The sequence below is a fragment of the Embiotoca jacksoni genome, unplaced genomic scaffold (genome assembly GCF_022577435.1).
Source record: "Embiotoca jacksoni isolate LCO1_2020_lvr unplaced genomic scaffold, fEmbJac1.0.p SCAF_53, whole genome shotgun sequence".
Classification (NCBI taxonomy): domain Eukaryota; kingdom Metazoa; phylum Chordata; class Actinopteri; family Embiotocidae; genus Embiotoca; species Embiotoca jacksoni.
Genome location: NW_027185407.1, coordinates 414399 through 437525, shown reverse-complemented (window position 1 = coordinate 437525; position 23127 = coordinate 414399). Strand labels below are relative to the sequence as shown.

General features: G+C 42.0%; 2 protein-coding genes across 7 annotated transcripts in view; one reads left to right on the top strand and one right to left on the bottom strand.

Moving 5' to 3' along the window:
- Positions 1-6804, bottom strand: part of nrxn3a (neurexin 3a) — a 144751-nt gene extending 137947 nt beyond the window's left edge. For 3 of the 6 annotated variants that reach the window (XR_011179408.1, XR_011179409.1, XM_069172483.1), the window contains exon 1: positions 6553-6804. The gene's annotated coding sequence lies outside the window, so the exon portion shown is untranslated. The remainder of the gene's footprint in view (positions 1-6552) is intronic. The other 3 variants (XM_069172480.1, XM_069172481.1, XM_069172482.1) reach the window with 1 other exon arrangement.
- A 7002-nt stretch (positions 6805-13806) lies between these two features.
- LOC138212149 (uncharacterized) overlaps positions 13807-23127 on the top strand; it is a 39868-nt gene continuing 30547 nt past the window's right edge. Inside the window, exons 1-10 of the mRNA XM_069172424.1 lie at positions 13807-14091; positions 14434-14742; positions 16181-16486; positions 16831-17124; positions 18159-18452; positions 18585-18878; positions 19784-20077; positions 21109-21402; positions 21535-21828; positions 22716-23009. Coding sequence (XP_069028525.1) covers positions 13851-14091; positions 14434-14742; positions 16181-16486; positions 16831-17124; positions 18159-18452; positions 18585-18878; positions 19784-20077; positions 21109-21402; positions 21535-21828; positions 22716-23009 — 2914 coding nt within the window. The 5' untranslated portion in view covers positions 13807-13850. The remainder of the gene's footprint in view (positions 14092-14433; positions 14743-16180; positions 16487-16830; positions 17125-18158; positions 18453-18584; positions 18879-19783; positions 20078-21108; positions 21403-21534; positions 21829-22715; positions 23010-23127) is intronic.

Sequence of the window (23127 nt, the reverse complement as noted above, 5' to 3'; positions counted from 1 at the left end):
TTAAAACGTTTCATGTGTTCACACATGAACTGATGACGACTTCATCACAGGAAGTTTTGGACGGTTGCATAGCAACAAAGACACGAGACACCGACAAGTGAGCAAAAAACAGAGGCCACACAGGAGCTCAAAAATAATTACATCAGGCCTTCATCATCCAGTCACCTGCTTCTTCTTCTTCATCATCATCATCATCACAAACTGAATGTCTGCAACGTGCTGAAAAACACAATAAAAGCTTGGACAACACAGACTGCCGATATTTTTAAAATATATTTTTATGTTTTTCTTTTAAATGCAAATTGTGTATTATTGTCGTTATTTTTATTGTGTTTTTCGTCATGTAGCTTTCTGTTTTCACCTCCATTCATCTCCATCTTTAATTAAAAAAATAATCACAAAGGGAAGAATGAACCGATTTATATTTATCATTTTTCCGAGCTGCCCAGATTTCCTCATTAGAGATAAATTTCCTCCATCAAACATGTTCCATCATGAGGTAGATTTCTCTTTATTGTGAGTCATTATCTAACCTGAGCAGAGCTCCCCTGCAGCCCCTCGGGTCAGATCCGTTCACACTCAGCTGCTTATCACACGTCTATTAGATGGAAGATATCTGCCAATCAATGCTGTCCAGGTCTGTGACATCACACAGCTTCCTGCTTCACCTCTAAAGATCCTCCAGCTATTTAAATATTACATCAAGTATTGGGACTATAAGTAAAATCATTATCTCTGTTCTAATTAATTCATATTTTGAAGTAATATTTGGTTGCAATTATTGAATCTGGTGTCATTTGATTAAATACCGATTCGGGCCGATATTAAACATTATCACGATTATAATTACGATGTTATTTTTTTATTATTATTCAATTGGGGATCAAATACATTTATTTTTAAAAATGTGATGCTTTTGCTCGATGTTTCAAAGACAGCAGATATTTCAGAAATTAAAAACACCACAATCATGTAATATTTGCGTTGTGTTTAATAAAAGTTCGTCTCATCATAGCGACTCGTTATCTCACGTCATTTTTGTTAATTTAACAACACATGGGGGGCTGGACGTTCTCCAAAAAATATAAAGATTACAGAACAACGTTTATATTTTAGTTGCCACAGAAAAGCACATTTTACAATCATCTGTCAAACATTCTGCTGATGCTTCAATAAAAGATTTATTTATTGTTATTCAAATTTTTGACACAAAGATGTTAATGTTTTTACTGCAAATGTTTATCGGTTCCAAACATCTGTTATCGGTTTCTTTGATCAATAATCTTGATTAATTAATAATTGATACCGGCCCTGAAAAAAACACCGGTGGAGCCCTAAAACAGACGAGCAGCATTCAGGCAGTTAAAGGTTTATATTTGTAAATATATTTATTTCTGTCACATCGTTAAAACTGATAGAAATTTTATCTAAATTCTAATTTGTGACATTTGTTGTGTCTTTTTGTGTGTTTGTTTACTTGTTGTGTGTTGAACAGCCCCAGAGGTGCTGCAGCTTCTGTACAAAATAATATAACTGGCCTTTAAAGCTTCATGTCAGCTGATCAAAGATGGATCTTTACTTCTCCTCTAAATCCTGGACACTCATGTTTACAAATGCAGACTTGTTCTGGCATCATGTTCAGTGTGTGTGTGTGTGTGTGTGTGTGTGTGTGTGTGTGTGTGTGTGTGTCTTTTGTTGCAGTGCGGGGAGCGTCAGGGGTTAAAAGGCTAAACGGCACGGATCATTGTTCTCGCTGAAAGGCTCCTTTGACGGAGCCCAGAGGGACGAGTCCACATACACCCGCCGACAAAAGGCAGCAGCTCCGTGGATCCTATTAACAGCCGCACGGACCGGATGGAGGGCGTGTGTGTGTGTGTGTGTGTGTGTGTGTGTGTGTGTGTGTGTGTGTGTGTGTGTGTGTGTGTGTGTGTGAATGCAAATAAAAGCAGCCCACCGGTCGGCCCCCTTGTGTTTAATGGATGCCACTTGCCAGTAATTTTGCAGCAGGTGCTTCGATCACAGCTGCAGTAACGCTGTGACAAAATGTCCTCCACAGCTCACGATAACATCTCAGAAGACACGCTGCATTCTGTCTGACGCGCTGCTGTCACTCAGAGTGAGGCCTACACACACACACACACACACACACACACAGACACACACACACACACACACACACAGACACAGACACACACACACACAGACACACACACACACACACACACACACACACACACACACAGACACAGACACACACACACAGACACACACACACACACACACACACACACACACACACACAGACACAGACACACACACACACACAGAGACACAGACACACACACACACACACACACACACACACACAGACACACACACAGACACACACACACACACACACACACACACAGACACACACACACACACACACACACACACAGACACAGACACACACACACACACACACACACACACACACACACAGACACACACACAGACACACACACACACACACACACACACACACACACAGACACACACACACACACACACACACAGACACAGACACACACACACACACACACACACACAGACACACACACACACACACACACACACACCTCAGCGGATTCACAGAAGAACCATTTTCTGTCGTCTGTCTGTGCCGCTGCAGTCGTTCACTCCAAAATCATTTGACCAGGACACGCATGCTGACAGCGGAGGGGGGAGGAGGAGAGTAAGGGGGGAGGAGGAGAGGGAGGGGGGATGTTCCACCTCATCCACTCCCACTCATGCATCTCATGAAACACCCCGACACTACCCTTCCTCTTCATCACATTGCAAACACACGCTTGAAGTCAGCAGGTACACGGAGCGCCGTCGACCATTTTAGACTCACATCTGGAAAACGTCCTCCATCGAGCTGCACTGGATATCTTTATACATCACTGATCAATATAATAGACACTGGGACGTCGGGATGTCTCTGGAGCAGATGTTCATGTCTGGTTGTGGTTCCTGCAGCGACTTATAAAATTATCACATTAATGAAAAAAATCCTTCAAATGTCCAGAAGCATCGTTTTCAAAAAGGAACAACGATCAAAAGGTAAAATGGAAAATGTGTTTCATATCAGAAGGAGGGCAGTTTCAGGAGGTGGTGTCACACTGGGGTGAAATATGTTTAGTTGGTTATGAGCTTTGTATTTTTGTCGCTATGGAAAAATATGAATAATAAAAAGGTTTTATAACTGCAGAGCAGGACGAAGGAAAGACGTCCCTCCTTCTTTTCATCATGACATTTCAAAAGGAGGAAGTATGTTTATCAGCTGATTTAAATACATCCTTTAAAATAAAAAATATTTCATTATTATGGATGTTTTGTATTTACTGTTGTAAATAATCTGCTGCGCTGAATGTTATATTAAATACACACAAATAAAATGTAGGAAAAAAACGGGAGGGTTTGTGGAAGTGAGGGATGTGTGTGTGTGTGTGTGTGTGTGTGTGTGTGTGTGTGTGTGTGTGTGTGTGTGTGTGTGTGTTGGGGGGGTATTTTGGCGGGGGTGCAGCGTGGGCTCCGTGTTGTTATCCAGCTACTCAGCAGGCAGGACACGCCTTCTCTGGGCTCTGTGGTTCTGCTGCAGCACCCTTCACAGCATTACATCACCCAGTTAGAGAGCACCCAGCGCACACACACACACACACACACACACACACACACACACACACACACACACACACACACACACACACCCTGCATATACACCCTATAAAGGTATCTGTACACACCATGCTGATGACTGTTCACATCCACAAATGGTTGTAGACACACAAAACATATTGCACACAGCAGCCAGAGTGGATACACACCTCTCCATCAGTGCCCCCCTCCCCCCCCACCACCACCACCACCACCACACACACTCACTCCACTAGTGAACACACCCACCAGCAGTTTATGTAACACCACACTGCCTCTCTCATCATACTCGGCTTTTTCCTTTATGGAGGATTTTTTTTTTTTTCCACTAGATTCAGTCTATTTTTTTTTAATGATCTTATATTTTGAAGATTATAAAAAGAGCAGATATCATTCTGTTTGGGTACAAATTAAATATCAGTGTCTGACACAAACAGAGAGCGGTTTTCTACTTCATCTCTATTTTACTAGACTATTTAAAATGATGTATAGAAAGATGGCGCAGCAGATAATTTAGATAAAGTGTAGAGAATATTTATGGCCCAGCTTCGTCACACATTACAGCACCTCCAAATATAAAAAACGAAAAAGGAAAAAAAAAAACTGACAAAAATCAAAGAAAAGAGCATTCTCCAAAATCCTGCGTAATATCTGCCTGTCCCGCCCAGAGGGATTACTGTTACCTTGAGAGCCCTTGGCTTTTTGCGCCTGATTTGTCAGCGCAGTTAATCAGCTGCCAACCAGGAAAAAAAAAAAAAAAACGGGACAGCCAAATTACCCAAAACAGGCTCAATCCTACCCCCCCCCCCCCCCCCCCCCACCACCACCCCCACCTCACACCGGGAGAGGGAACCGGGACGAGAAGTCCATCTGACGGTTTTATTTTACAGAAAACACGCAGCGTCCGTGAAGGCGACGAAAATACACACGTCATGTCTGTTTAATGGAAAATCATCGCAATTTCATAGTTAATAAGCTACTAATAATTATCATAGAAATCACACGGAATCTGGCCTGGACGGTTTAATTATCGGCAATGCCGCTAAAAAAAAAAAAAAGAAGAAGATTTTTAAAACAAATGTTTGATAAAAAGAGATATTAAAATCTGTTTTTTTCCTCCGATCTTTGGTGGTATAATTTATGATCTTCAGTTCAGCAGGTGATGAAACACCTTTGGGCCCTTTGCAGGGAAACAGACGCAGACCGGCTGGGTCACGCCCATTCCCAAACCCGGTTTGGAAAAATCCTGATTAGGAATTCCCCCTGCATAAACGCACGAGAACCGTCTAATCCTATTAACTCTTCAAATCCGACACATCGAAATGTGCGCTGCAGCGACGAGGGCACCGAATCCAAGTGTCGTCGTGCTGCTGGGAATTCTCCGCGTTCCGTTTCACGGAGCTGCTGGTCGCGCAGACACCGGCCGATGCTTCAGACAGACGCGGACCGAGGCCTGCTCTCACGGTTGCCGTTTTGCGGCAGGTTTCTGTGGCGCACTGCACAAGGCCGCAGATTCTTCTGCACTGAAAACTGCCAAAATAAATGTGCAGTAAACGGGGCAGGCTGCTTTCGACGCAGTGGAGATGTCAAACCGTGGAAAAAGGCAGATCTCGAATTGCCGTCATTAGGAGGACGTGAGGCTGAAACCCAGCAGGCCACACTGAGGCTTCAGATGTGGATTCATCAAGGAGGGGAAAAAAGAAAACAAAGTTGTCGGCATGAAATGCAGTTTATTGGGAGCAGAGCAGTCCCATCTCTGCAGACGTGCTGCAGACCTGCTGCGTCCCTGCGGACGCCATTCGGTCCTCAGGGAGCCCAAACCAGACAAATCAGAAAAATACTCCCTACAAAATTAGTTCCCCCCGAATATAATCATTCTAATGTGGCATTTAAATACTGACGGATAGCTTTAATTTATTTCGATATTTCGAGACAATTTTAACATAAAAATATAATTTGGGGAGCCTGTTTTTTTTTTTATCTAAACGCTGTAATGTCCCCGTTTTTACGGAACGCAGAAAACGACGCTCTTCCTGCGGAGTGTTTGTGCTCCTCATGGAGGAACGTGATGGAGGAACGTGATGGAGGTGTGCAGCTCCGCCAACAGAAGGTCATGTATCAAACTGCCGGCCGGGCTCCACTTACATGAAAATATGCATCTATATTTAAAGAGCGCTGCGGCCGTGTGTGTGTGTGTGTGTGTGTGTGTGTGTGTGTGTGTGTGTGTGTGTGTGTGTGTGTGCGGGGCGCAGAGGGGCGTGCGCGCCATTTGTTGGACATTTTAACATGAAGCTGCAGACGAGAACAATGCGTGGACACCGGACACCTGGCGCGCACACTATTCATTATTCATCATCCTATGGAGCAGGAAATCCTCTAGGTCGCGATTAAAGTCTCTTTTTGAAGCTTAAATCCTCTTCATATTTAATATCACACCATATTTGAAACGCTTCGTGGGCGTATTTGAAAATAATACAAATAAAATGATAATTCATATAGTAAACAGGCGGGCAGCGGGAGGACTGTAATCCTCCACCCGCCTGTCATCGTGTCTCCTCCGGGAGAACTCGGAGGCCAACATGGCAGAAATCCTCCTCCTGAATCCCTCCGACAACGCTTCTCCCTCCGGACACACACCTGCTCCGCCTCGACACGTTCACGGTGTCGGTGCCGAAACTGCACGAAAACTCCGGGAAAAGTCGCCGGTGGCGTGAAAGCCGTGATACCTGTCCGCCAGGAGGGGAACCGGATCTGCTCTGCCTCATGTCTGCTCCTGTTTCTGCCCCAACACGTTAAACTCAGGAGGTTCTGAACACGAACAGGTTGGAGTGAAAACACGACGCCACTGACCTGATAGTTCAACACCACCCGGAGTATCCAACTGCTAAAATCCAGCTGGAAACTCCACCGAGCTGCACGTTTAAAATCCACAACCACAGGCAGCAGTGTTTCCGGTGCCGATGGGGGGCGGCGGGGCGGGAGCACCAGGCGGTACCGGGCTGGCGTTACCGTCCCTCTCAGGTGCGTCGACCACGGTGCATCAGACGCACAAAAGCCGCTGTTAGCTCGGTGCGACTTGCAGCGGCTGCAGGCAAGAGGTGCACGCACGCACACAGACACAGACGCGCACGCGCACGCCACCCGGGTCCGCCCTCTACTCAGCACCAGCACACGCCATTTAAAGGCGTACAGCCGGGCTGGCACGCACGCGCACACACGCACGCGTCTGTTCTCCTGCTCTGTGCGCGTGTCAAGAGGTTTGCTCGATTATGACTGAGGGTCAGATGGAGACACACACTCCCCCAGAGTCTGCAGTGGAGGGAAGCGTTGTGTCAACTGGAGCTTCTCAAACACGTGTGACGTGTTGAATGGAGAATAAATCCAGATGATCTCTGATGGAACTCCACATCTGGTCTGATTCTGTCAGAAGCTTCATCCAAATATCAGACAGTCACATTCATCTCATAAAGTGTGACAACAGTTTAAAATGTTACAAAACACCAAACACACTTTCCTCTTCTGAAAAGTGAAATTATCAAAATATAAATTATAATGTGCAATTCTTTTCTTGAAACAGAAAAAATATAACATTATTATGAATAATAACTGTAAGCAGTAGATCCAGTGGAAACACAGTGTGGATGCAGTGATGCTGTCCAAGGTGCTGAAATGTCTGCGGATTACGAATATATCACTGTCTTCTTTTATTTCTGTTAGAGTAGATGTTCCACTTCATTATGTTATCAATTAAAAAAAACATTTTTTTGAATATGAAGCCCAGATTCTTCAAATTATCGGCATCTCTCACATTCTGCTGATAGCATACATTTTTGTTAAGAGAAAATATAAAAATGTGTCATGTTGTTTTCAGCCCTTTAGTCCTGATGTCACCTGGTCAGAGACAGATTCAAAACAGGATAAAAATCAATGCAGCAGAACCAGACATTGTTTTAGAATTATTATACAACAATCCTGGTGCTCACTTTACCCACAATGCAACATGGACACTGAAAGTCAGGTCAGAGTTTCGGTTGTGTTGCAGAAGTGACTACCGTAGCTTTGAGGCGCTGGCCTCCAGCAGAGAGGAGGGGAAGGAAACGGAGGTCTGATCAGATCAGTTTATTCAGAACTGCACATTTATTTTAATTTTTTTCTGACACCGACTCACGTGACATCAGCTGAGGACACCTGTCAGACTCCACACAGCTCACACAGCAATCACTTACTGATTGTATTTCTGTTTTTGTGCTCTAACACACAGTGACTTTGGTCATACGAGAGACCCACAGCTTCCAGACATGTTTAGTTCATGACTGAGAGTTAATTCAAACTATCAAAATAACATGTCTGCATATTTCTGACAGGTGACTTCTTGAGGTCAAAAGGAAGAAGTGGAATGATGTCATTATTCCATTACAAAAACCGTGATGAGGAGGTTTGGTCAACAAAACTAGTGACTTCGACAAGGAAGACAAAAGTTTATGTCCCCTCTTGTACCAACAGTCCACGTTAATTTATTTTAACTGTGCCCACCCGTGGGCCATCGAAGCTCTAACGGCACCCACCTTCCGTCAACAAAGTCAACGTATAAACTCATGCAGATGTCTATGGAAAGCTAAGGCTCTTGTGATTCGGTCGGTATAAACCATTTTAAGACCAATAACCACAGCAGGTTCAGTAAACAGCCTTGTCAGACCACTAATGAACAAACAAACGATGACAGTATTCATGTTACTCACCAAAACAGCCTCAGAGTCCCACACTGACCAGAAAAGGTCAGACAAAAACCCTCTGGTTCAGTCAGCAAAGGTCCAGTAAATCCAATCCAGCAAAGTATTTAGTCAAAAAGACTTCGAAAACACAAAACAAAAGTGAGATATCCCGGAAAAAAGTCAGTTCTGCTGAATCACACACTGACCTAAGATGGCCGTCATCATTTGATTGACACCTCACTGAGACAATAGGACATTGTATTTCCTGTCTCCAGCCTACAGAAGCCAGCCAGAGCGCATGTGGAGCAAAAGTATCCTCCTCTCTTCTGTTGTTTACAACTGCAGCGAATCACAAGCTACGTTGGCGATGATTTACACTTTGTACAGCCAATGAGATTCTGAAAACGAGGATATGCGGCTTTCGGGGGCAGTTCTTCCGGCTTCCTGACTCTTTAGGTGTATTAAAATAGTAATCCGCCACTCTCTTCCCATGCGGATAACTGATTTTTAAGAGTTTTATAATGAAAACAATGGCAGATAGACCGTTTACAAATTTTATAGTATTCATGCGTGTTTTTGTAAATAGTTTGATAAAAAAAAAATTGTCAAATATTATTTTTCTGTATTATTGTTATCAACTTTGACTTTGGACGAGGTCAGAATTTATACTGTGGCCCTCTTGTGTTGACAGATGATTGACAGATGATTTGTGTGACCTGATGGTCAAATTCAAACTTGCAGAACACAAAATTTAATTTGTTTTTTTGAAGCACTTTTTAGAGCACTAAAGTAAAGCTGCAAATAGCAGTCAATTAAAATGACCGATACCAGAACGCAACCGCTCATTAATGCAAATCAAATGTTATTCAGTGATCAGTGATGCAGTGATTGAGATATAAGATGAGAGAGACATCAATGCCTTAATTTACTTTGAAAGAAAATGGTACCTTGTTTGCCAAATAAAAAATGGGAATCCCAGTTTACATTTTATCCGTCATAATATCTGTAGCTGTGGAGACTCAGAAACAATATTAAAAGCAGGTGGGCGAGAAGAAGCGAGTGCAGTGAAAGAAACTGTTGATGAGAGTGGGACACGGCGAGGACACAGGCAGCAGGGTTTTGAGGGTGTGCCAACGAGGAAGCTTCTGCAGCAGTCAAATCTCAATGTGATAAAAGCAGGAGGTGGGAGGAGGGGAGAACAGTCATAGCGCTGATTACTACAGGAAAAGATGTTGGTGGATGTTGGGAGGGATTCTGGGACAGTGAGCGCTGAGTTAGTTTAAAGATTCTGTGCTTCTAATTCAGACAAACTGTGTTTTTTGTTGTTGTTGTTTTTTTTTATCTCCATGGTGAAATTTATATTCTGCATTTTAACTTATCCTTAAAAATCAAAAGGAGTGGGCAGGTACACACTGCAACGCTACCTGAGGACAAACACGTGGTGGCTGTGTGAAGTTTACTAAGTTTAGAGAGTTGTGGGTTCAGTTTACCTCCAGGAAGTAAGAAAGGGATGAAGACAAGGGGACCAAGCACCAAACCTTGGGGGACACCTGGACTAACAGGAGCTTAGCTGCCAGCAGATCAACAGTGGTATCATCCAGACGATATTGCAGAGCATAACTGCTCATAGATTGATTAGTAGAATCCACCTGTCTGAGCAGCTCTGTTTGGTTGATTCAGAGCAGGAATGTTATCTTTCTTGATCCAGTTCTGGTTTTAAATGATCTGAGAGGTACAAAATCAAATTCCTCATCATCAACAGCCTCAGCCACATTTAATAAGAAGGAAATTACAGCATTACCTACTATCATTTAAACCCAACATACTGTCTTTAAAAAAAAAAATGTATATATATTTTAAGTTGCTAACAAAAAATGTTCTTGACATTTTGACCAATGCATTGTTAAAGGTAAATAGCTTAAAAAAAAATAGCAGGTGCCATGCCATCCATTGTTCTGTGAAGAAAAACGATCACACAGCTTTAATTTTTAAGCTTTGAAATGCATCACTGACATCTATCTCCTGTTTCGGCTTTATTCTTATTTACAAGGGATATCTGCTTGGATTGTCCAATAACGCCTTTCCTCCGCCTACCTCTCTGCACCTCATCAATACATATCTCATATCTGGTGTGATTAGCTCATTATTTGCTCTGTCATCATGAGTGCTCTGCAGCCTTCCAGTGAGCAGTGTCTCCTGTTATCTTCCCAGCTGATACGCCCGCTAATAAGCTTGTTGTGCCACTTCCTCTCTGCCTCGATGGCCTTTATCTCCCCTCGAACACTTCCAGGTTCCTCACTCTTCTTTCACCGCATCATTTATTAAAGCTTTGCCGTGTAATCTCGTCAGCTTCACAGAGTTATTCTGTTGTTGTTTCTTTATCAAAAGATCTGAAACATTATTCTATAAAGGTTTGTGAAGGTAAATACTGATACATATTTCAATGAAACTGTCAGTGTCTGATGTTGTGTCGAGGTGTAAAACTAAATTAGATCCTTGTTGTTTATACAGAGGATGATGATGGGGGGGTGTCACATGCACCAAAGGCCCAGCTGACTCGGATTTGAACCCTGGACACACCGTAACCATCAGGCTATTCAATTTAATTCAGAGAAATGAAATGTATTCAAATAGCACGAAATCACAACACAGGTTATTCCAGGGCACTTATTAACACATTAAAGTCCTTACAACAGAACTTTACAGCATCATACAGAGGAACATAACATTTCAACAATTTCCACGTAAGCTAGGAGGAAAAAAAACCTCTTTAAGGGAGAAAGTCCTCCAACAGAGGGAAGGAAAAACTGAATATTTGTGTCGGGAGTTTTGACAGATACTTTATAGGTGAGGTATCCAACCTTTTTCCTCTGACAGCTCCTTTAATCTACTGGTTGGAGACTCCTGCTTTATAGTATTTGAGCCCGATAATGGAAGTCAGCCGTGTTAGATCTATGCCTGGTAGTGTTTAAGTGGCTGGTACACACCCTGATTATGTTGTCACTGCAGAGGAAAAGGAACCAAATGGTCATCACACTCCTCAGAGTACACGCATCTGGAGAGTCGTTTGCATCTATTGGCTCTTCAGCGTTATAGCTCTACTAACACCTTCGGAGAGCAGTGAAGATGAAGTGAAACAGTTTTAGTGTGCAGAAATGGACGATTCTGTGACACCCAGAGGCCGTGACACCGAACTGGCAAAGGTATGAAAGTACAAGCTGTGTTACAACACACTATCACAACATGTAGAGTAACCATGCAGGACACAAACAGGTAAAGGTTTCAACATAAATACTAGAAAAATAAAGTCTGACCTGATAAAAACAACATGTTAATGTTTGCTCTTTCTCTTTCTTTCTCTGTGTGCATATATCAAATTAAAAATGCTTGAGTTTTTAATAAATCAAATAGCTCTTTTGAATGCGACCATGAGGGACAGTCTGAGGGGCACAGTGTTGGGTCAGCTTTACAAAACCTCTTCTGTCTGTAACAGTACAGTTGCTCAGTCAGTACAATTTCTAGCTGACGTTTGTTAAAATGAAGAAGTTCCCCAAACTTGACCAATAAAGGAAGTGTTTATTTTCATTTTAGAAACATTTTTGGTTCTCAAAATTCTGAGAGGGAAAATCCTGAAACACGGTCTAACTCCACATTTCAGTGAGACAAAGTTTTCAAACTTTGCACATGCTTTCAGCAACTCATTTCACACGTATTTAACCCTCCTGTTGTCCTCGGGTCAAAATGACCCGCAGCTGTGTTCAACCAAGTTCTATTTTATTTTCATATTTTTGGGGATCATTGGTGACAAGGAGGCTGTGAGGGTTTCTTTAAAGAATGATGACCAATGATCCCAAAAATATAAAAATATAGAAATAAAATAGAGCTTGGTTGAACACAGCTGCGGGTCATTTTGACCCGAGGACAACACGAGGGATAATGTACTGAGAAGCAAATCTTGGAATTTGCTTTACAGCATCTTTAACAGTGCTGATGTCTTTAATATTGTTCTGTAATGTATAAAAATAAGTAGAAACTGCTGAATCTGTAGGTGTGTCCATTTTTGTTTGGTACTGTATGAGACTTCTTCTTTAACCACTCCTTAATTTTTTGCAAGAGTATAAATGATACTAACCCTTAGTACAGATAGCAGAGACACAGTACAGTACCGGCGATCAATAATAAAGAGCAGATTTTCATCAGCCATGGGAGGCAAAGAGGAGGGACGCCTTCGCTTTTTGACCCTGGGTAAGAAATATTTTTAATTATGTAGCTTTTTCCTTTATCTTGTCTACAGACAGTACACATAGACTAAGTTTTCAGTTTAAATATCCATCAGCTAACTGAATGTTATGAGCCATGTTTTCCTCTCCCTTAGTCTCTTTTCTCTTGACCTCGTCTCCACCTGCTGCAGGTCAGTCTTTTCTCCTGTGTCATTTTTTTTTTTTTTTTTTTTTTTTTTTTTTTTTCATTTAAAGTAATATATTAAAATATAATTTGTTATGTTTGGTTTCTGACAGGTTTTCAGGTCCAGTTAATAGGGTCCACGTTCATTGGTTGCGCTGGAAGGGTTCAAGTCAACCACAACGGTGTCTGGGGAACCGTCTGCGATGACGACTGGGATTTGCTTGATGCTGATGTGGTTTGCAAAAGTTTGGGTTGTGGGACAGCACTCAGTGCACCTACATCGGCCTACTTCGGTCAAGGAAGCGGACAAATCTGGCTCGATGATGTCGAGTGTTCAGGAAGTGAAAGTTTTCTGTCTGAGTGTCAGCACCGTGGATTTGGAACACACAACTGTGGACACGGGGAGGACGCTGGTGTCATCTGTTCAGGTGAGAACTGGTCTTTTTTATTTTCCAGAATTTATTTATGTGATTATATATTTTCTCTTTATTCATTAGTTCAATATTAAACCCTTTGGAGCTCCATAACATTTAGGGTGTGTATGGATTTGAGATTTTATGACTACATTGTGTTCGAGACCAGAATCACTCGTTTGTTCTGGTGTGTAATTTATGTCCTTTTTGTAGTTTTCTATCGATGTAAACTATTAAAATATTACACAACAAGTAGTCCCGATCCAGAGATCTGATTGGTCAAGTGAACATTTGGAACGTGCTCAAATCATAATGACATCACACCCTGCTCATCACTAGAAATATCACTCCTCCTTCTCAATGGGAATATATCATTGAAATACATACATTTAGATTACATATTTGATTTAGTTGGTAACTTGTTGTATAATTGCAGTGTTACACTCAATGTGCGATCGCATCACTGTCATGCCAGTAGTGATGTTAAAGCACATCCTCTCGTGTAATATTGCTGAATTTAATGTTATGTCTTCCATGCCTGAAAGGTGATCAGATAAAGTTAACTGGACATGGGTCGACTCAATGCTCTGGGAGGGTTGAAATCTTTTATGCGACAGTCATGGGAACGGTCTGTGACGACGGCTGGGATTTAAATGATGCCAAGGTGGTCTGCAGACAGTTGAACTGTGGTTCAGCATTACAAGCCCATTCGTCGGCTCACTTCGGTCAAGGAAGCGGACAAATCTGGCTCGATAATGTCGAGTGTTCAGGAAGTGAAATTTCTCTGTCTGAGTGTCAGCACGGTGGATTTGGAACACACAACTGTGGACACGGGGAGGACGCTGGTGTCGTCTGTTCAGGTGAGAAAACCTTTAGATAAAAAATACTTTTCTCTTTGTTGTTTTAACACCTCAGCAGTCAACATGGCTGAACTGTGCAGATGTAGAATACAAAGAGTTGATAACCACACTGCCCAGCATGCAGAATGTAAAAACAATATACTGTTATATACATTGTAATGTAAGTAAAGTGGTTTAGCAAGTGCTTGATCAATTGTGCTTGTATTTTAACAGTTTACATGATGGAAGTATGTCGGTTTCATTACAAACTTTCGCCAAATGTTTTTTTAAAGAAAAGAGGAAGTCTGTCTGTCCAGACCAAATGACAAAAACTCCCCAAAAAAACTTCTGTTCTGTGACCAGGTGATAAAATCAGAGTGGTCGGGTCGACTTTGTGCTCTGGAAGAGTTGAAATCTACCACAGTGGAGTCTGGGGAACCGTCTGTGACGACAACTGGGATTTAAATGATGCCAAGGTGGCCTGCAGACAGGCTTCCTGTGGTTCAGCATTAGAAGCCCATTCATCGGCTCACTTCGGTCAAGGAAGTGGACAAATCTGGCTCGATGATGTCGAGTGTTCAGGAAGTGAAAGTTCTCTGTCTGAGTGTCAGCACGGTGGATTTGGAACACACAACTGTGGACACGGGGAGGACGCTGGTGTCATCTGTTCAGGTGAGAAAACTTTTAGGTCAAGTTTTTAAAAAGAAAAATACTTTTCTCTGTATATTTAGTAGTATTATATTTACAGTGCAAAATCCTCAATACACTTTACAAACATAAAAAACAGCCGAATTAAAATATCAACGAAACGTTAAAACAAAAAGCTCTTGTTGCACCGTAAAGTACACGAAGCACAGAGCAGCTGCAACCTTCATGAGGGAATACTCCAAGTTTTTTGGTTTGATCAAAATCAGCACCTGAGTTAGACATGCTTTTACAAGCGGTGGTCCAAGTAGGATGGCGACGGCCCAACCACTGCAGTTGTTGAACTATTATGAAAAGAACTATGAGGAAAAGGATTGAGGGAGTTTGTGGGATGTAAAAACTTTACAAGAACGCAAAGTACCAGAAATAAACCTTCCCTGGAAGGATAGAGGAAGTCACTTATAAAAGGCTGAGGCTTGTTTAAAAAGGGTTTTTCTGTTCATGCACTAACACTTTGGCTGGATATGGAGTTGGCGTCGGACAAAGTCCAGCGGCTCTCCAGGAGCTTGGTTCCAGAGCTGGTGCTGTGCATGGAGGTGAGCCCAACTATACATAGCTGGTACCGCTCCACCTCCTGCACCAGCTCCGGCTCTTTCCCCACTTGCGAGGTGACGTTCCACGTCCCTAGAGCTAGTCTTTGACGCCGTTGATTGGCTCGCCCGCCCCGGTCTGCCGCCTGGCCGACAATGCACCGACCCCAATGCTTATCCCACACGGTGGTGGGCCTACAGGGTGGCTGCTCCATGTTGTTTTTTTCGGGTTGAGCCAGACCGGGCCTCATGGGCAAAGGCCCGGGTCAACAGACGCTCGCCGGCGAGCTCCTCTCCCAGGTCTGGCTCCAGGAGGGCGCTCCGGTTTCCCTATTCCGGGCGAGGTGGCTGAACACTGTGGGCTGCTGTACACTGTTTCCGGTGGGCGTGGCCTCCGCCAGGGCTGTCCTCTGTCACCGATCCTGTTCGTGACCTTCATGGACAGGATATCTAGGCACAGCCGAGGGGGTGGGGAGGACGTCAGGTTTGGGGATCTAGGGATCGCTCCTCTGCTGTTTGTAAATGATGTGGGCCTGTTGGCCTCTTCAAGCCTCCAGCATTCACTGGGGCGGTTTGCAGTCGAGTGTGAAGCAGCAGGGGCGAGAGTCAGCACCTCCAAATCTGAGGCCATGGTGCTCAAGTAGGCCAAGTACAGATGTTTAGAAGAGCTTGATTTATTGTGCAAAGGGCTTTTGGAATTATTTGTGTTGTTGTTGTTGTCATGTTTTAACAGTTTAACACAATGTGATACAAAATATGGAGGTTTCATCTTCATCATAACTTTAGCCAAATTTTAGGAAAGTGATGTCTGTCCTGACCAATAAGAAAACAGTTTTTTTTTCTTGAACAAATGTTTGGTGGTGTTTTGTGACAAGGTGTTCAGATCAGACTGTCCAGTACTTTGTGCTCTGGAAGAGTTGAAATCTACCACAAGGGTGCCTGGGGAACGGTCTGTGATGACGGCTGGGATTTAAATGATGCCAAGGTGGTCTGCAGACAGTTGAACTGTGGTTCAGCATTAGAAGCCCATTCATCGGCTCACTTCGGTCAAGGAAGTGGACAAATCTGGCTCGATAATGTCGAGTGTTCAGGAAGTGAAAGTTCTCTGTCTGAGTGTCAGCACCGTGGATTTGGAACACACGACTGTGGACACGGGGAGGACGCTGGTGTCGTCTGTTCAGGTGAGAAAACTTTTAGGTCAAGTTTTTGAATAAATATTCTTTTATCTGTATTTTTAGCATTTCTGTCAATGTGGCTCAGCTTTGAAGATGTCGCACACAAAATACTGATAACCACTACGTAAAGCATGCTTTCAGAATTGAAGAGCACAATAACAAGTATTAAAAATAGAAGTACGGTAAATTACATTTTAAAATTAGTAAAGACATGCTAAACTTGTTTAGCAAGTGATTGTTTAAGGGTATGGACTTCTATTTTGATTTGATGATTCTGTTCAGCAGATGCCACTCTAGTTGGGCTAAATCTGTGAATACAGTTTCAGCCTCAGTTTGTGCATGTGTTTCAGTAAACCTCCCAAAGCCCACCATCTCCATGAATCCAGCCGGTGAGGTTACCTGGGGTCAAGACGTCAGCATCACCTGTTCCATCTCAACTCAGTCCTCAGGTGGAACGTTCGTTCTCACCAAGACGTCAGGCTCATTCAGAAAAAATGAAACATCAAGTTCCACCTCTGCTACCTTCAGGATCCGTAACGTGAACTTTGATGATGGCGGATCGTACCGGTGTCAGTACGAGAAAAGTATTTATAATCAAACGTTCAGATCATCCCTCAGTGACTCTGTTCCACTCGTCGTTAGTGGTAAGAAAAACATCCTGTTTCCTTCATCGGTGTGAAATAATATAAAGCTAACAAAGTAATAAAAGTTAAAACAAGTGTAACTCAGTATTTAGCTCCCCATCGAGTGACTGATAGAGATATCACCGGTAAGAAAAGGAAATTGGACTTCTTTTGAACATCTGACAAGAAATACGACTCCAGATTCTCCATAACTGCACATACTTTGTACAACTACAGGATGTTTTCGTGATATTTAGTACAAAGAGAAAAATATCATGATTTCCGTTCTTATTTCAACTAAACTGTTTGTTTTTAATTTTTACTTGGATGAGAGCTGATGATAATTTAACACCCATTTTGTTTCATGAATACAAACACATCCAAAGGTTTCACTTGCTGTTTATTGCTGTAAGAGTGACTGACAGTCTGATGGGTTGTAACAACCTCCCAAAAATCTCTTCTGTCTTTAAAAGTGAAGTTGTGCTTGTAAGACAATTATGAAGTCAGCACAATTTTGTCTGAAGTCGGGTAAACATAAGACAGTTTCCAAAACTGGGCCGATACAGGAAGAGTGTTTGTTTTTAAAAACATGTTTCATTTTAATACCTCTGTTCAAGAAGAAGACAATTTCTGAAAAAGATCGACCAGTGAAACCAGCAGCTCTTAACAAACTTACAAACAGTGTTGTCATCAGTCAACAGCTGCTTCTTATAGATATGTTTTTATTGTCACTATAAAAACTGTAAATTCAAAAAGATAAGGAGTTGGAGAAAATAGCAAAGCCCAAAGAAAGAGGAGTGTCATCTGCATAGTGTTTCATGTTAATGTTAAGAATGTATCTTTACATTTAGTCTGATTAAAACCAGGTTTGGATAAGCGAGGGGGGAGATTTTTCTATCTTCAATGCATCCAAAATTCTGCCCTAAATTGTTGCTGGGGTTGTTTTCTTTGCCACATGCTCATTTAGCTTTGAAGAAGAAAGCTTATACAGCTCTGATTGGAGCTGCCAATCTGCAGACTGTCATTCTACTTCTTTGTTTCATGATGTGTTTCAGTGAACCTCCCAAAGCCCACCATCTCCATGAATCCAGCCGGTGAGGTTACCTGGGGTCAGGTCGTCAGCATCACCTGTTCCATCTCAACTCAGTTCTCAGGAGGAACGTTCGTTCTCACCAAGACGTCAGGCTCATTCAGAAAGACTGAAAGATCAAGTTCCACCTCTGCTACCTTCAGGATCCGTATCGTGAACTTTGATGATGACGGATCGTACCGGTGTCAGTTCGAGAAAAGTATTTCAAGTCAAACGTTCAGATCATCCCTCAGTGACTCTGTTCCACTCATCGTTAGTGGTAAGAAAAACATCCTGTTTCCTTCATCGGTGTGAAATAATAGAAAGCTAACAAAGTAATAACATTTCAAACAAGTGTAACTCAGTATACCTGCAACACATTGAACCTTCTAACATCACGCTGCTTTTTCAGTGACCTTCGGGAAGCCCACCATCTCCATGAATCCTGCCGGTGAGGTCACCTGGGGTCAGAACGTCGGAATCACTTGTTCCATCTCAACTCAGGTTTTAGGTGGAACCTTCATCCTGACGAAGACGTCGGATTCATCCACAAAGAATCAAACTTCAAGAAGCAACTCTGCTACCTTCAACCTTTCTGAAGTGGACTTTGATGTCGAAGGACTGTACCAGTGTCAGTATCAGAAGAGGGGACCGAGGCGTGAATTCATCTCCCCATCGAGTGACTCTGTCAGGCTCTCTATCACTGGTAAGAAAAGGAAATTGGACTTCTTTTGAACATCTGACAAGAAATACGAATCCAGATTCTCCATAACTGCACATACTTTGTACAACTACAGGATGTTTTCGTGATATTTAGTACTAGAAAAATATCATGTTTTCCGTTCTTATCTCAACTAAACTGTTTGTTTTTCATTTTTTCATGGATGAGAGCTGATGATAATTTAACACCCATTTTGTTTCATGAATACAAACACACCCAAAGGTTTCACTTGCTGTTTATTGCTGTAAAAGTGACTGACAGTCTGATGGGTTGTCACAACCTCCCAAAATCTCTTCTGTCTTTAAAAGTGAAGTTGTGCTTGTAAGACAATTATGAAGTCAGCACAATTTTGTCTGAAGTCAGGTAAACATAAGACAGTTTCCAAAACTGGGCCGATACAGGAAGAGTGCTTGTTTCTAAAAACATGTTTCATTTTAATACCTCTGTTCAAGAAGAAGACAATTTCTGAAAAAGATCGACCAGTGAAACCAGCAGCTCTTAACAAACTTACAAACAGTGTTGTCATCAGTCAGCAGCTGATTCTTGTAGATATGTTTTTATTGTCACTATAAAAACTGTAAATTCAAAAAGATAAGGAGCTGGACAAAATAGCAAAGCCCAAAGAAAGAGGAGTGTCATCTGCATAGTGTTTCATGTTAATGTTAAGAATGTATCTTTACATTTAGTCTGATTAAAACCAGGTTTGGATAAACGAGGTGGGAGATTTTTCTATCTTCAATGCATCCAAAATTCTGCCCTAAATTGTTGCTGAGGTTGTTTTCTTTGCCACATGCTCATTTAGCTTTGAAGAAGAAAGCTTATACAGCTCTGATTGGAGCTGTCAATCTGCAGACTGTCATTCAACTTCTTTGTTGTGTGATGTGTTTCAGTGAACCTCCCAAAGCCCACCATCTCCATGAATCCAGCCGGTGAGGTTACCTGGGGTCAGGACGTCAGCATCACCTGTTCCATCTCAACTCAGTTCTCAGGTGGAACGTTTGTTCTCACCAAGACGTCAGGCTCATTCAGAAAGACTGAAAGATCAAGTTCCACCTCTGCTACCTTCAGGATCCGTAACGTGAACTTTGATGGTGACGGATCGTACCGGTGTCAGTACGAGAAAAGCATTTCAAGTCAAACGTTCAGATCATCCCTCAGTGACTCTGTTCCACTCGTCGTTAGTGGTAAGAAAAACATCCTGTTTCCTTCATCGGTTTGAAATAATATAAAGCTAACAAAGTAACAAAAGTTAAAACAAGTGTAACTCAGTATTTAGCTCCCCATCGAGTGACTGATAGAGATATCACTGGTAAGAAAAGGAAATTGGACTTCTTTTGAACATCTGACAAGAAATACGAATCCAGATTCTCCATAACTGCACATACTTTGTACAACTACAGGATGTTTTCGTGATATTTAGTACAAGAAAAATATCATGTTTTCCGTTCTTATCTCAACTAAACTGTTTGTTTTTCATTTTTTCATGGATGAGAGCTGAAGATAATTTAACACCCATTTTGTTTCATGAATACAAACACATCCAAAGGTTTCACTTGCTGTTTATTGCTGTAAAAGTGACTGACAGTCTGATGGGTTGTAACAACCTCCCAAAAATCTCTTCTGTCTTTAAAAGTGAAGTTGTGCTTGTAAGACAATTATGAAGTCAGCACAATTTTGTCTGAAGTCGGGTAAACATAAGACAGTTTCCAAAACTGGGCTGATACAGGAAGAGTGTTTGTTTTTAAAAACATGTTTCATTTTAATACCTCTGTTCAAGAAGAAGACAATTTCTGAAAAACATCGACCAGTGAAACCAGCAGCTCTTAACAAACTTACAAACAGTGTTGTCATCAGTCAGCAGCTGCTTCTTGTAGATATGTTTTTATTGTCACTATAAAAACTGTAAATTCAAAAAGATAAGGAGTTGGAGAAAATAGCAAAGCCCAAAGAAAGAGGAGTGTCATCTGCATAGTGTTTCATGTTCATGTTAAGAATGTATCTTTACATTTAGTCTGATTAAAACCAGGTTTGGATAAGCGAGGGGGGAGATTTTTCTATCTTCAATGCATCCAAAATTCTGCCCTAAATTGTTGCTGGGGTTGTTTTCTTTGCCACATGCTCATTTAGCTTTGAAGAAGAAAGCTTATACAGCTCTGATTGGAGCTGCCAATCTGCAGACTGTCATTCAACTTCTTTGTTACGTGATCTGTTTCAGTGAACCTCCCAAAGCCCACCATCTCCATGAATCCAGCCGGTGAGGTTACCTGGGGTCAGGTCGTCAGCATCACCTGTTCCATCTCAACTCAGTTCTCAGGAGGAACGTTCGTTCTCACCAAGACATCAGGCTCATTCAGAAAGACTGAAAGATCAAGTTCCACCTCTGCTACCTTCAGGATCCGTAACGTGGACTTTGATGATGACGGATCGTACCGGTGTCAGTACGAGAAAAGCATTTCAAGTCAAACGTTCAGATCATCCCTCAGTGACTCTGTTCCACTCGTCGTTAGTGGTAAGAAAAACATCCTGTTTCCTTCATCGGTGTGAAATAACAGAAAGCTAACAAAGTAATAAAAGTTCAAACAAGTGTAACTCAGTATACCTGCAACACATTGAACCTTCTGACATCATGCTGCTTTTTCAGTGACCTTCGGGAAGCCCACCATCTCCATGAATCCTGCCGGTGAGGTCACCTGGGGTCAGAACGTCGGAATCACTTGTTCCATCTCAACTCAGGTTTTAGGTGGAACCTTCATCCTGACGAAGACGTCGGATTCATCCACAAAGAATCAAACTTCAAGAAGCAACTCTGCTACCTTCAACCTTTCTGAAGTGGACTTTGATGTCGAAGGACTGTACCAGTGTCAGTATCAGAAGAGGGGACCGAGGCGTGAATTCATCTCCCAATCGAGTGACTCTGTCAGGCTTTCTATCACTGGTAAGGAAAGGAAATTGGACTTCTTTTGAACATCTGACAAGAAATACGACTCCAGGTTATCCATAACTGCACATACTTTGTACAACTACAGGATGTTTTCGTGATTTTTAGTACAAGAAAAATATCACGATTTCCGTTCTTATTTCAACTAAACTGTTTGTTTTTCATTTTTTCATGGATGAGAGCTGATGATAATTTAACACCCATTTTGTTTCATGAATACAAACACATCCAAAGGTTTCACTTGCTGTTTATTGCTGTGAGAGTGACTGACAGTCTGATGGGTTGTAACAACCTCCCAAAAATCTCTTCTGTCTTTAAAAGTGAAGTTTTGCTTGTAAGACAATTATGAAGTCAGCACAAATTTGTCTGAAGTCGGGTAAACATAAGACAGTTTCCAAAGAGTATTTGTTTTTAAAAACATGTTTCATTTTAATACCTCTGTTCAAGAAGAAGACAATTTCTGATAAAGATCAACCAGTGAAACCAGCAGCTCTTAACAAACTTACAAACAGTGTTGTCATCAGTCAGCAGCTGCTTCTTGTAGATATGTTTTTATTGTCACTATAAAAACTGAAATTCAAAAAGATAAGGAGTTGGAGAAAATAGCAAAGCCCAAAGAAAGAGGAGTGTCATCTGCATAGTGTTTCATGTTTATGTTAAGAATGTATCTTTACATTTAGTCTGATTAAAACCAGTTTTGGATAAATGAGGTGGGAGATTTTTCTATCTTCAATGCATCCAAAATTCTGCCCTAAATTGTTGCTGAGGTTGTTTTCTTTGCCACATGTTCATTTAGCTTTGAAGAAGAAAGCTTATACAGCTCTGATTGGAGCTGCCAATCTGCAGACTGTCATTCAGCTTCTTTGTTACGTGATCTGTTTCAGTGAACCTCCCAAAGCCCACCATCTCCATGAATCCAGCCGGTGAGGTTACCTGGGGTCAGGTCGTCAGCATCACCTGTTCCATCTCAACTCAGTTCTCAGGAGGAACGTTCGTTCTCACCAAGACATCAGGCTCATTCAGAAAGACTGAAAGATCAAGTTCCACCTCTGCTACCTTCAGGATCCGTAACGTGGACTTTGATGATGACGGATCGTACCGGTGTCAGTACGAGAAAAGCATTTCAAGTCAAACGTTCAGATCATCCCTCAGTGACTCTGTTCCACTCGTCGTTAGTGGTAAGAAAAACATCCTGTTTCCTTCATCGGTGTGAAATAACAGAAAGCTAACAAAGTAATAAAAGTTCAAACAAGTGTAACTCAGTATACCTGCAACACATTGAACCTTCTGACATCA